Below are 14,752 nucleotides of genomic sequence, written 5' to 3'. Positions count from 1 at the left end.
ACTTGACAAGATCATGAGTGGGAACTTGGTATAACCTGTTGGGTTGTGGGTTCAGCCTGACAGAATCTGGCTTTCTAGGCTTTTCAGACAGCCAGTGTGATGTACTGGTTAGAGTACTGGACCTAGGAGACCAGGGTTCAAATCCCCACGTAGCCAGGAAGTTCACCTTGGGCCAGTCACTGCCTCTCAGCCTAGTCCACCTCACAGGGTTGTTGTGCAGATTAAATGACAAGGGAACGACGACAATGTATGCCACCTTGGGCTCCTTGAGGAAAATGGAGAGATATAAATGTAATGCCAAACAAACAACAACAACACAAACAAACAAACAAACAAGAATATATGTCAGAACGTCGTTTTCCTCTTGTTCTCCTGTCTTTGACCTCCAGTCAAAGGTGCAGACTTACAAATAACCACTACACCACACTTAGGACAATATATTGGTCTTCATCCAAAGCCATCTTCCCTATTCCATGACTTCAAGAGATGCTCAAGGAAGCAAAGGCAAAGAACGGTAAGGAATGTACAGTAGGTGAGAGTAGGAAGAAAGCCAGCTAAGCCACGTGGTGAGGCGATGGGCAGTGCAGGCTAGTCCATCAGGGCAAATGGGGCACTGCCCCCACCAACCTCAGCCTGCCCTCAGCAAGCCCCCTCCTGCCCACCAGTCCAAGGGTGGAGGCAGCGCTGACTGTCACCTTGCCCCTCTGTCGTCTCAGGGTTGCCTTTGTGGAACTCAGCAGTGGGGAGGAGGATGGGGACCAAACCAGAATTAGTTGGCTCTGCCTGTCATGGGCTGTGACTCGACCTACTGTTCGGGCTCCCTGCCTTCCGCCCCACCATTCCCACTGGGCACCGGGCACCACTGGAGATAGGACTCGAAAGGAAAGGAAGAAGTGGGAAGGTGCAAAGTGACTCACCCAAAAGTAGGTTCATGAGGACCTCCTGGCCTGCCAGGGTGCTGCTCTTCACCAAGCAGATCAGCGTGCCGCCGATCCAAGGGATCCCATGCCCGGTGATCCCGATGAGGTTGATCATGGAGCGGGCATTGCCCCAGGACGAGGCGTTTCTGGCGCACACCCCAAGCCTCTTTGAGAGAGAGATGTCGATGGCCAGGAGGGAGTTGTAGGCGATTCCTTTGAAGGAAGGGTTCAGCTGCATGCAGTCTTCCTCGGGCAGCTGCTGAGACTGCCTCCGCTCCTTGGCACCCTCGTTTGGGGCAGGAGTGGGGCCGGGCTGGCTGTTCTGCCTCCGGCCAGCACTCCTGGGTTCTTGGGCACCTTTCAAGGGCTGGTTAAGCGACATGAACTCAGCCCTGTTCAAGACATTGTTCCTGTCTCTCGCCCTGGCCCGACTTTGAGATGCCGGCATGGTGCAGGTCTCTCTAAAAAAGAATTTTAAAGAGGAGGAAAAAAAGAAAAAGAGAGATAATCCTCAGACTTCTTCTTCTTTTTTTTTATACCCCTCCCCAAGACCTGAGCAGCCCCTGCCCCACCTCCCTCAAAAGTCATGAGCCTGGTAAGACGGGCAGCTGTTAAATATAGAGATAGGAATGCTCAATGCACATGGCTGTTTACTTTGCAGGCCCACCAAGCTTGGAGGAGGAGGGGCAGAGAAGAAAGAGATAAATGACAGTAACAGCATCCAGTCTGCCACCAGATCAATGCCCAATCAGCCAATAGGCAGGCATCAAAGGAGGGCAATTTGACCAGTCATAAAGTTTGGTTGCTTCTGGCTTGGTCTATTTAAATCTTCCAATTGCTTGTTTCTGAGGGCCTCAAAGGAGGATGGGAAATGTAGTTCCCTTGCTTCCCTCTGCCTGTTCGCTACAGTTATCTTGCAATTAGTGTCAACGCTTTACAACTTTGGGGGAATTAGCGGGTGGAGAGAGGGATGGACGGCTCTGTCAATTTCGGTTCTCTCAGTTTCTTTTTCTTCCAATCTTAATAATAATCATCTTATATCCAGTTCTCCATATTTCTGAAGTAATTTGTGAATCTCTTGTGGGGAAAACAAACCCTTGGGAAAATTCACCAGCATTTTAGTGGAAATGTATCCTTATAAACACATTTTAGTATACAGTTTTGATTAATGTACTCTTTAAAAAAAAATCCTAACATAATGCACTTTTGTGTATTATTTTAACTAATAGATTAATTTTTACGCACTCTCTCCTAATGTGCATTTTTTTGGTAAACATTGGTTAGCTGGGGAACTGCATCACAAAATTTGGAGAAGTGTGAATTTCAAAGGCTAGCTGTGTGACTCAGGTTGCATATTGGTTCAAGAAGTACAAACCAGGTAGTTTATAATTAAAATACGAAAAACTCACAAGAAATACACAATTTCTCCCCTATCCCTGATAAAGGAGTAAGCTGCCACTTAAACAATCTGGTCTTTCTCTTATGACTTCTATTTCAGTGTACCTGAAGAAGTGTGCATGCACACGAAAGCTCATACCAAGAAGAAACTTAGTTGGTCTCTAAGGTGCTACTGGAAGGATTTTTTTATTTTGTTTTGGCCATATAAACTGTATGTGAAGTTTTCTTCCTGGAGCAGTGGAAAAAGCTGCACCTGTTGGATTTCTGCTTTGTCAAGTTGCTGGTAAAGGCAAAAACACAGGGTTTGCAAAAAAGGTGGTAATCTTAGTTGTAAGATGATCACACAATGTTTGTTCCATATGTGCTCTGGAACTCCCTGACTACTGATACCAGGCAGGTGCCTTCACTATCCTGTTTTAGATGCCTGCTTAAAACCATTCTGTTTCTGCAAGCCTTTCCATACACATTAATTAGGGGGAACCATAACTGTTTGAAGTAGTATAATATTGCTTTAAATGTATAGTGCAGATGGGGCTGGATTTTTACTCAGAGTAGGCCTACTGAAATTAAGGTACCTGTTAGTCATATCCATCAATTTCAATGGGCCTACTCTGAGCAACCTACAACCTATACTTGCTACAACCTAAAAACTAAACATAAAACAATTTTAGCTACATCATGTGTAAGATGTGATGTTGCTCTTCAGCCTGACCCCAAACCTTTGAGGCTGGTGTATTTGTGTGTGGTTTCCCCATCTTCTCGTCTGACCAGTTCTTCTTCAGCTGGTCTTAACTCAGAGGGCCTCTCAAGGGGATCCTCAGTGTTGGTTCCGCAGGACCCTGCCTGCTCCTCAGGGTCCTTGGCCTATGGGGGTCTCTGGTTTATGCTCTGGGAGCACCGTGTGAAAAACCAGTCAGGCATGGGTGAGAGTGTCCCTAGTAAGGACCAAACCCCACAAGTGCAGAGCTAGAATGAACCTGGAATGTCTTGTCCTGGTCACGAATAAGAGCACAGCAAGGCAGGTTGGTTGTTTCAGCACCATGGAGAACTCCATGCGAGCAACTTGCCAGAACAATGGCTGTAGGTCAGGGGTTGTCAACCTGGTCCCTACCGCCCACTAATGGATGCTTCAGGATTCTAGGTGGGTGGTAGGGGGTTCTATGGCACAAGATGAATCCTCCTTCCATTGAGCACTGGTGGGCGGTAAGGAAATTTTACTGTCAAGAAAGATGCATTAGTGGGCGGTAGGTATAAAAAGGTTGACTACCCCTGCTCTAGGTGAACTGAAGCTCTTTAAGCCTCTGCATGAAATCTACCTTTCCTATGCAAAGCAAGCTGAATTTCTTCCCCTGTACCCAGCCCCCAAGGCCATTGATCCCTCCCACATGTGACCTTATGGTGGTGTTTTGCCTACCTAAGAATCGGCATTTAAAGAAAGGGCTGCAAAACGTTTGGCCATCCAGATGTTGATAGACTACAACTCCCATCAATCTTTTTTATTTTTTTAAACAGGCATCTTTATTGAAAGTTAAAAAAGAAATACTGTACATAATTATATGTGCACTAAACACAGTGAGACGTAAATAAAAGAGAGAAAAGGAAAAAGAGAAACAGCACCTGAGTAGAAGGCAAAGTAAAGGGGGGAGGGGGGAACCAAAACTGTATACTTTACAGAGTTGTTGTAATTCACCAGATCTTAACCTATTACAGTATTTGTAAGAATGGATTCCAAATATTGAATTTGCCATGGCAAGTCTGCAAGATGTTCATATGTTGCAAGTTTGTACAAGTCTTCGATCCAATTGTAGAAGGGAGCCGCATTTTTATTTTTCCAATTCACCAGTATCAGTCTTTTTGCAGTGATAAGGGCACGGAGAGTCCACTTGTATTGTCCTTTTGTAAGGATCCATGTGCTGGGTATATAATTCAAAAGGATATTTTTCCACTGTAAATGTAAGATCATTCCGTACAATTCTGTTGATAGATTTAGGTTACCTTCTGCCAAAAATCTTTCAATATAGGACAATGAAAATACATATGTTTTAGGGAAACATTGTCCCTATTGCATCTCCAACAGTTAGATACCTTAGGAGTAGGTAGCGCTTTTTTCAACAAATGTAATGGGGTCCAGTATATTCTAAATATTATTTTTTTGTTGTATGAGCCTCAATTTAAGGTCCAGAGACACCCTCGCTTACAGCACTTAAAACAGTTTCCTACTGTATGGTCAAAATTGAGATCTCTAATTCTTTATTGTATTCGCCCCTCAATACATGTATATCAAATTGGTAACTCCCACCCATCTTAGCGAGTGTGGTCAATGGTCAAGGATAATGGAGTTGCAGTCCTGTTAGATTTATTTATTTATTTATTATTGGTCATTTTTTTCATGAAAAATGCCCCAAAGTGATACAAAATCAGAACACATTCATCCTCTCTCTCTCTCTCTCTCTCTCTCTCTCTCTCTCTCTCTCTCTCTCCCCCCCCCCATCTGTAAAGGCAGATCTTAAAAGGCAGATATAATTATATTTATTTTTGTATGCCACTTTGGATGAATACAGTGGTACCTCTAGTTACGAACTTAATTTGTTCGGGAGATCCATTCTTAATCTCAAACTGTTCTTAACTAGAGGCGTGCTTTCGCTAATGGGGCCTCTTGCTGCAGCTGCGCTGCCGGCACACGATTTCCGTTCTCATCCTGGGGCAAAGTTCTCAACTCAAGGTAACTCTTCCAGGTTAGCGGAGTTTGTAACCTGAGGCGTTTTTAACTTGAGGTACTACTGTATGTGCCCAGAAAAGTAGCACAGAAATATTTTAAAACAAATGATTTTATTATGGGGGGAAGCGGGATATATATGTAAGAAAAGTAAGATAAATTGATATATTTTGTCACTTGTTGGACCACATCTTGGTCATATAAAATTGTATGTGTATGTATGTACACACACACACACACACACACACACACACTTCCCTTGTATGGCTTTTGTTTAATGGTGCATATACTGTCATATTTATGTAATAAACAAACAAACAAACAAACAAACAGCCAATGACCCTTTGTTGTGAGAGTAGGGGTATTATTCTTAAAAGCTCCTACTCACTCTGCTGAGGCTCACAGGAGACTTGCTTCAGGCGCCATCTTCCCTCCACCGGAAGTTGAGTAGGGGTATCGAAAATATACAACAGCACCCCTAGATGCTGGAAAATATAGTTCCCTTGTAACCATGTGGCTCAGGAATACCTGAGGGGGGAAACGTTCCTTAGTTTCTAGGCAATGCCACTCTATCGCCTTTTCTTATTCCTTTCACCCAAATGAAGCATTGATCCTGCAGAGGGACTCAGGCAAGCAGTCCAAACCCCTAGCACCAGCAGTATCTGATGCCAACTACCACTGCATCCACAGCCCCCCCCCCTACTCCCAAAATCAAAAGCTGTTGGTCAGGGCAGGGGAGTCATTTTGCTACGCCGGTTCCCAGACTGCAGCAGCAAATAGGCTTGGATCAGGCCAGTAGCCATCACATGACGTCAGCAGTGCCTCGTCAAGATCCAGTAGGTCCACTGCCAACTTAGCAACTGTTTAAGAGAGAAGCCTGGAAGAGAGATTATTACTCTGTCGTAGCAGAGTTAGCACAATGGCGATTGCTCTAAGCACATTAAAACCTGATTAGGTTTGTATCTGCCCTCACCCACCTATAAACAAACATTCCACATGAAAATACTTAGGCAAGAATAGGCTTTCTAAATAAGTGAATATTTCACTCTCAGAATTTCCAGCAAACAAAGTCTCCATCCACCAACAGCAAAACAAAGAAGAAAAAAAGATTCCAAATAACTAAACAAAAAACCACCCAAAAAACTTTGTTTCCTTACTAAAACAGATCACGCAATCTTTAAGTCAACAAAGATGCAGGCTAAAAAAACCTCCCTTTTGGAGATTCAGTTCACTTGGTTTTTCTTGCAGCTGGGAGCCATTGGTGACATGGCTCCTTCTTTGCTCATTCCAGGAAGCAAGAAGAGCTCTGAGTTCAGGTTAACTCTTTTATGCATGCAAGTGTGTGCCAGTAACTGTATATTACAACAGCAACAACCCCTCTCTGTTCCAGAAATGCCCTATTGGGGGGTTGGGGGTCAGGGTTCCGCTGGCTATCGCCAGTGAAGGATACCACTGACAGTACTTACTGCTGCCACCATTTTGGTAAGTGCATGGCAGATCAGGGGGTTAGGTTGCTCTGTCAGTGGAGAAACAGCTGCCTCTTTTAAAAACGGGAGATGTAAGATGTTCAAAGGTGAGAAAGGGGAAAACATGTCCAGAAACATCAGCGCCCCACCTCCCAGAAAACTTTTGGACAAGTGTGCAACTCATTCTGTAGAACATAACATTTCTCAGCCAGGGCATTTTATTTACAATCTTTGTAACTTGCTTTTCCTATTAGCTTTGCCCCATAAAAGCCACATGCCCAATTTAAAATATCATTGAAAACCACACAACCAGCTAGAATTCAGTTGAAAGAAAAAAAGATAACCAAAGGCAGCAGAAAGGTCTGTAAAATGCTGTTGTCAATGGCAACCAACTAAGGCCACTGGTGAGTCATGGAGGGGTAGATGACTCCATTTGAGAGGAGCAGGTGTGGAATCAAAAGATGCCCTTGGGAGACCTCCCTCCCTAAATGGGTTTACTTTCCTTGCTGCTACACTTTTTGCATGGAAAAGTGGTGGCCAGGCAAGGAGGAAGCCTCCTTGCTACCCGGGACGGCAAACGGAGGCACCCCCTGGGGGCGGGGCGTTGTGACGTTGCGTCGTGACATCACGACACGTCAGGACGGAGTGCGCATGTGCGAAATCCAGCGCATGCACGCTCCACTGCCGGGGCCCCTGCTACTCCCGCGGCAACCTTGCGAGCTGCTGAGTGATTGGCGGCTCGTGGGGCTACTGAGTGTGAGCGGCGGGCGTCAAGCCGTGCTGCTTTTCGTGTGCGGCCGCTGATCGCTCAGTGACTCGCAAGGTTGCAGCGGGAACAGCAGCAGCGGTCCACGAACCGCCGATCGCATGTGGCAGTCCCATAGCGGCGCTGGCGGATGGGCTGCGGGGCAGAGCGGCTTTGCTCCACGGCTGGCTTGCAGGCTGCCAAGCAGGTTTGTGAGCAGGCTGCGGGACAAGGCTGCCTCACTCCGCGGCTTGCTCGGGCCCACTGGCGGGGCGGGGCAAGGCCAGCCCAAGTGTCACCCCCCTCCCCTGGAACCCGGGGCGCCCCGCCCCCTACGCCACTGGTGGTGGCTGGCGCTCATTGGGACTGGTAGGGCAAAAGACAGGGAGCACCCAACAGCAGGGGGAGCCAGAGCCAATCACAGGCAGATCCAGCTCATTCTCATTTTGTCCCCATCTTCCTATCAGAATGAAACTGAGAATGAGGAGGAGGAAGCTAACAGTCAGGGCCACTGCCTGAACTGGTCTTAAGCAAGGCAGGCAGGTGGGAGCTGGATGAGGGCAGGCTGAGGCAGGTTAGGGAAATGCCCCTTTTGCCCTAATAGACCAGACTCCACTGGCTTACTAATGGGCTACAGCCCCCTCCACTTTGAAGCTTCAGAACCACATTCAAAGGGCATCTCAGATATGCTACCTTGCATATCTGTGCCTGGATTTCAATGGCTAGGATTTAGCAACGGTTTCCCAGCTCTTTCGGGGACTCTCCACCGCAGCCATCGTGGTAGGCGCAGTCCCAGAACAGGCAGGCTTGGCGCAGTTTGGATACTGGCTGAAGCAAGGGAGGTTTAAACTATTCTTCTGTTTCATTCCCCACCCCACCCCACCCCATCTCCCTCTTGCTCCAGGCCTTGGCTTCCTCTAGCTGTTGCACCCACCAGTTCAGATTTCCAAGGCAGCAATGGCTGTTGCTGCTGCCTCCTGGCTATTTTGGTGCTGCAATCTGATCCCTCACCGGAGTCTATTTTAGCACCTTGGAGAAGTCCCCAGCGCTCGGAATTCCACCTCTTTGCAGGAGAAGAATGCTTCTCCCAAAGGCCAGAGGTTGCTCTTGCCTTTCCCTGGATGTTCCTCAGGATGAACACATCCCTCAGTCTCATTTTCCCAAGCATCAGCTCACTTTGTCCTGTTTCCCAGCTTTCCCTGCCCCGCTCCCACAATACAGGGATTTTTGCACACAGTTTTGCCTGGCACATGCATTTTTGCAAGCCATTTTCCCCAATATAGCATCTTTTGCTGCCTTGGGTTCAATGGGGAGGAAGGTTGGCATATAAATTCAACAAAAAACGTTGTGTGTTATTTTCTGTAATACATATATATGTGTGTTGTAGCAAGCCATTTCCCCTAATATAATGCATGTCATTTTCATCACACACACACACACACACACACACGTACGTTTGTATAGTTTCCCCATAATATTTGCATTTTTGAATGCATACTTTTGGTTGGAGAGATGCACCGCAAAACTCAGAGAAGTGTGAATTTTGAAAGATTACTGCAATTTCAGTTCATGTATTGGGTGGGGAAGGACGAATTAGGCAGATACATATATTTTTTTAAAGAAAAACACAAGTGGAACTGATTTATCCATAATCATTAGCAGATCCTCTCGCCTTAAAGCTGAATGGCACATTAGGTTACATACCCATGGGTTTCCCAAGCATTTTTTTCATCTCAGAAACACTGTTGATATAATTGCAAGGAAAGGATCGGAGGTCAGGAAGTGGGTGGCTGCGGTTAAAGTGTTGGGCTAAAAATGGGGTTCAAATGCCCCCCAGCCACAAAGCTCAGTGAGCAACCTTGGGCCAGTCACCTTGATATATAACCTCTAAATACATAGGTGTGGGAATCATTTTTATGAAACTGTGCCAGGTAAGTATTTTAATGCATAATACATAGATAGATAGATATTTTATTTCATGAAATTTATATACCACTTGATTGTAAAACAACAACTGCCACAAAGCATTTTATGAAAAGAGTAGGACAGTGACACTATCTGTTAAGAACAGACAAAAACAACTATTTAAAACATTTTTTTAAAAAAAAACAAAACAGCAATAAACTAAAAACTAGATTAAAGCACATGTCAGCATTCTACCTAGCTGGATAGGTTTCTCTAAATAAAAAAATGTTTTTAGTAGGGGCCCGAAGAGAGTACAGTGAAGTTGTTTGCTTGGTGTCAATAGGCAGGGAGTTCCAAAGCATGGGGGCCACCACGCTAAAAGATCTGTTTCTTACAAATGCACAACAACTATTGTGTGACGTCTGTGATGGTGCCAAGCCTGACGATTGAAGTGGTTGAGTGGGCATATATTAAATTTTGGCATTATTTCCATGAGAAATCCCAAAGTGATATGCAATGCGATGAAAGCATACATTACAGGTGCAAATATAAAAACAGCTGCATATATAAAAACTTTTTAAAAGCAATTCTGTATATTTAAAAACAGGTTAATATGGAATATGACATAGATGAAATTGATCGAAAATCTGATATGGATACCACCCGGGGACACAGATACATCTGCATTTGCCAAATAAATCTGCATTTTGCAAGATAACATGCCTCTTCACCCTTACAGTCACCAAACTCTGAGGAAGCACCCTTGGCTGCACATTTCCGGCACTAGAATCTCATGCATAGCTGTTGCTATGGTGAGTCTGTCAATCAGAGAGCCAAACAGACTGAGCAGTAGTGAGGAAACTCGGGAGATCTTCTCTTGGTGGAGAGAGCCATTGTAACCTGGAGTGTGCGTAGCTTTAACACACTGCATTATTATTATTATTATTATTATTATTATTATTATTATTATTTATTGTTAGTGTTTTAATCCCCTAATCCAAGGAGCTCAAAATGGCATAGAACAGCCAAATCCCCTTTTTCTCGCAACCCTGGGAGGGAGGTTAGGCTGAGAGCCAGCAACCGGACTGAGGTCATCCGTTGAACATCATGACGGAGAATTTGAACCCAAGTCCCTCAACCCCTGAACCCAAGTCCCTCAACCCAAAGGCAACCCCTCTGCCCACTAGCTCCCTTACAGCTACGCCAAGTGGTTAGTGTTGGAGTAGGACCTGGGAGACCAAGTTTCAAATCCCCACTGTCTCTCTCTACCTAGTCTACCTCCAAGTGTTGTTGTGTGTTTTTTTTTTGGACTCAAATTCCCAATAGCCTCAGCTACCATATTCAATGGTCAGAGGTGACGGGAGTTGTAGTGCAACAACAACAGGAGGGCACCACATCGGCTACCCCTGGCCTAACAGCTCAGCCTAATTTCACGTGGATGTCAAAGAGGGGGAAGTGTGTGTGATTCAATGAGAGAGAAAGGGGTGGCAAACAGAGAGAGTCAGAGGGCAGGGAAGAGCCTTGAGTGTAAAGAGATATTAGATATGCGTTCCTGCTTTGTAGAAGCCTGAAACCCTGCAGAAATGCTGCCAGCCAGTGTTGGCAGTACTGAGCTATATGGGACCAGCGGTCTGGCTCATTGTAAGGCAGAGTACTATGTCCCTAACTCCCAGATGAAAAACGGGAGAGATGAGCTGCCTCTAGGCAGCATGGGCTCACCCAAATTAGAAATTGACCAGGCCAGCAAAATACCCGCAAGGCGTGAGTGAGGAGAGGAGGGGTGAGAAGGCAGGAAGCTTTGCTGCTCATCAGTGACCTTGCATTCAGAAAGCATAGCCCAAAGCATCACAATCTGCTTGATTCTGTGCAGAAAGCAAACCACTGGAAAATGAAACCTACTGACATGAACACATGTGCACACAAATACACACACAAATGAAGGTGGAGGGTTTGGGGAGAACCTTATTAAACGTTCTGTGTTTCATAGCAGATTTGTGGCTGACCAGCATGAGAGACTGCAGCACTGCACTGGAACACAGGAATCTGCCTTACAGTGAGTCAGACCGCTGGATTCACCTAGCTCAGTCTCTTTAACGCTGCCTGGCAGAGGCTCTCCAGCAGGGAAGCCCACTGGAATAAAATATTTGCCGGGGGGCAGATAAGTCCTGCCAATGATCACATGATGCAGCACACCCACACTATCTGAATGGCAATGTGGGGGAGGGCTGAAGAGATCTCAGCCCCTAGGAGTTGGCTCCTATGCTCTCCATAGTTTGAGATCGGGGACTCAGCCAGACCTGTCTGCAGATGCTGCTGGGGACTGAACCTCGGACCTTCTGCATGCAGTGTAGGTGCTCTGCCACATGGACCTTTGCTCCATCAAGCTCAGTTTTGTCAACTCTGGCTGGCAGTGGTCCTCCAGTGTTTGAGACTGGGTACACAGCGCAGGTGGCGCTGTGGTCTAAACCACAGAGCCTAGGGCTTGCCAATCAGAAGACTGGCGGTTCGAATCCCCGCGACAGGGTGAGCTCCCGTTGCTCGGTCCCTGCTCTTGCCAACCTAGCAGTTTGAAAGCACGCCAAAGTGCAAGTAGATAAATAGGTACCGCTCCGGCGGGAAGGTAAAGGGCGTTTCCGTGTGTTGCTCTGGTTCGCCAGTAGCGGCTTTGTCATGCTGTCCACATCACCCGGAAGCTGTACGCCGGCTCCCTCGGCCAGTAAAGTGAGATGAGCACTGCAATCCCAGAGTCGTCCGTGACTGGACCTACCAGTCAGGGGTCCCTTTACCTTTACTATCCTGGATTCCCCTGGAGATGCTGCCTGTAATTCATGCTCTGCCACCGAATCCTTTCCAGGGACTTGGGAAGCAGCCTTATACCAAGTGAGGCCACGGGTTCATCAAGTTCAGTATTGTAGGCACTGACTGCCAGCACCTCTCCAGGATTTCAGGCGGGGAATCTTTTGCAGATGTTCCTTGATATACCGTTATGGATTGAAACTGGGACTTTCTACATGCAAAGCAGATGGTCTTACTACTGAGCCGCAAGCTTTCCCTATTGAGTGGGTTGCATGCATCTTGAACAGCTCTGTCCAGAGCTGTTCTCTGTCCCCTACACCTCCTTATCTCAGAGATTCCTGTGCAGCCCTTTTCCCCCTCCCTCATTGCTCTGAGTTACTCTGAGAAGCTGGATTCCAAGTAGAAATTGGAGCAGGGGCTGTTAATTCGGTCCCTGTTTTAACACCAACCTACCTAATTCACACTCCCAGGGCATCTCCTGATCCACTTTCACCACACCTCGCATCATTTTATAGCCAGTGTGGTGTAGTGCAGTGTTTTTCAACCTTTTTTGGGCAAAGGCACACTTGTTTCATGAAAAAAATCACGAGGCACACCACCATTAGAAAATGTTTAAAAAAATTAACTCTGTGCCTATATTGACTATATATAAAGTAATTTTTCACTTTTTCCCATGGCACACCAGGCAACATCTCGCGGCACACTAGTGTGCCGCGGAACAGTGGTTGAAAAACACTGGTGTAGTGGTTAAGAGTGTCAGACCACAGACATAAAAGAACCACCCTCAGGATGAGGCCAGTGGCCCATCTGATCCAGCATCCTGTTCTCACAGGAGCCAACCAGATGTCAGGTGCAGAATTCAAGTACAAGAACGCTCTCCCCTCCTGAGGTTTCCAACAACCGGTATTCAGAAGCGTTGTTGGAGTGAGGAAGAACACAAATACAATCCGTTTGCAACAAGAACAGCAATCCCGAAATTTAAATTTAAAAAAACCAACCAATCTTTACTTTGGAAAGAGGGGGTGTGGGGAATAATAAAGAACCAAAACTACAATACCCAGCATTCCTGCGCGGGTTGGAAGGAAGTGCCTTTAAGGTCTGAAACAGCTGCAGATAGAGGAGACGAGTGGGAGGCTGGCGGTCAGGCTGATTTGCTCTCCACACATCACTGGGATTCCCGTCTTCCTCGTCAGAGTGAAGCAGAAAGGCGGGCAGGGTAGTGCGCCCGCGCGTGTGCTTTTGCAGAGCCCCGTTTGCAAAAGAGCAGGACTGCAGAGGGGAAAGAAGACGCCTCGGGCACGCTGGGAGGTGGAGGATGTCGCCGCTGGCCAGTGGGACTTTCTGCAAAGTTTGACCCGCGCCTGCAGTCACCCGATGTTGTTGCAGCAGCAATCGAAGAGCGGGTCGGGCGTCTGGCTGTTTAGTTCTGTCCCCAGCCGAGGAGAAGCGTCGGAAGCAACGGATCAACCACGCGCGTAGAAATACTAATAATAATAATTAGGAACCGGGCAAGCAGCGGGTTGTGGTGGTGGGCGAAAGATGGAGCAGAGTCGCGCGGCCGCCGGTGCGGACTCCCCTGCTGCAGAAAGGAGAGGAGCCCGAGGTCCGGGATTCCCGCAAGCGCCAGCCTAGCGCGCTGCGCGGGGAGGGAATAATAAGATACCCTTTGCACAAAAATATCAAGCAAACCAACAGACACACATGCACACATAGATACGCTACGCACATAAACCACCCAAACCCGTGTCATGTACTGATAAGTCATTTGCACACACAGTTCTGTTTGCTTATATTGCTCTCTGGCTGCAAAAAGGCATCCTCGTATACACATTCTATTTGTGCGGCGGAGGTGGGGGGTGCTTCTGCAGCTGCAGTTCTGGAGGGATTTGTGAATGGCATTTGGACGATTAATTTTTTAAAGGTGAAACGGGGTAATATAATAATATCTCATATGCACACTTGTGCATTAAACTAGCTTTGTGGTGGGCTCAATAGAGCTGAACTGGGGGTGTGTGTGAAAGAAATAACGTAAAATATAAATTAACTCTATACCCTCGTTGCAATAAATCTCCAGCGCTTTGCAGAGCGTTCCAACGTTCGCTGGGGGCGGGAATAGGAAGCTTCGGGATGACAGACCCGGGCGAGGAGCATCTGAAACATTCCCTGCCTCAGAAGCCTTGCCTTGAGAGTCTCCTTTTGCGCCACCTTGGCTGATCTACCCTTTACTGTGCCTGCCTGTACCCGCGCACACGACGCGACTGCGGGCGAGGGTCTCCCTTCCCTCCTGGGCATGGCTTGCAAAACGACTCTCTTCGGGTGACTGGCGGTGGCCCGCAAGGAAAGAGAGGGAGGAAAAGGTGGAGGAGGAAGAGGAAGGCGCAAGGCTGCAGAGAAGATCTGAGGACACGGCTGCGGGCGAGGAGAGGGAGGAGACGAGAGCGGCGGCGGCGGCGGCCACAGAAGCAGCAGCAGCAGCAGTGTGATCGTCGGCTGCAAAGATTGCACAGAGAGGAGAGGAAGGAGGGGGGTCAGCATTGGAGGAGGGAGGAGGGGGCAACCCATGCATGGCTGGCTTTGCAGGTGGTTCCCCCTCCCTCCTCCTCCCCCTCCTCCTCTCCCCTCACCCCTCTGTATCGCTCAGGTGGGTGTCATTGGAGATGTCACGGAAAGCGATTATGAGGTGCGGTTGGGTCACTAAAGGCGCGATTCATGCGCAACGGGGCTTGGACGGTACCGGGGGGCTGCCGGGTTGGGCTCCTCCATCCAGCTGCGGGGAGCGGCAGCAGCAGCAGCAATCACCGGAGCA

General features: G+C 47.4%; 1 protein-coding gene across 1 annotated transcript in view; it reads right to left on the bottom strand.

Moving 5' to 3' along the window:
- PLPP7 (phospholipid phosphatase 7 (inactive)) overlaps positions 1 to 13,616 on the bottom strand; it is a 33,469-nt gene extending 19,853 nt beyond the window's left edge. The window contains exons 1-2 of the mRNA XM_033137796.1: positions 13,004 to 13,616; positions 918 to 1,381 (exon numbers count right to left, since the gene is read on the bottom strand). Coding sequence (XP_032993687.1) covers positions 918 to 1,368 — 451 coding nt within the window. The 5' untranslated portion in view covers positions 1,369 to 1,381; positions 13,004 to 13,616. The remainder of the gene's footprint in view (positions 1 to 917; positions 1,382 to 13,003) is intronic.
- Positions 13,617 to 14,752: the final 1,136 nt, after the last annotated feature.

The sequence above is a fragment of the Lacerta agilis genome, chromosome Z (assembly GCF_009819535.1).
Source record: "Lacerta agilis isolate rLacAgi1 chromosome Z, rLacAgi1.pri, whole genome shotgun sequence".
Lineage (NCBI taxonomy): Eukaryota > Metazoa > Chordata > Lepidosauria > Squamata > Lacertidae > Lacerta > Lacerta agilis.
Note: the sequence above shows the minus strand (reverse complement) of the source record. Positions and strands in the feature narration are given on the sequence as shown.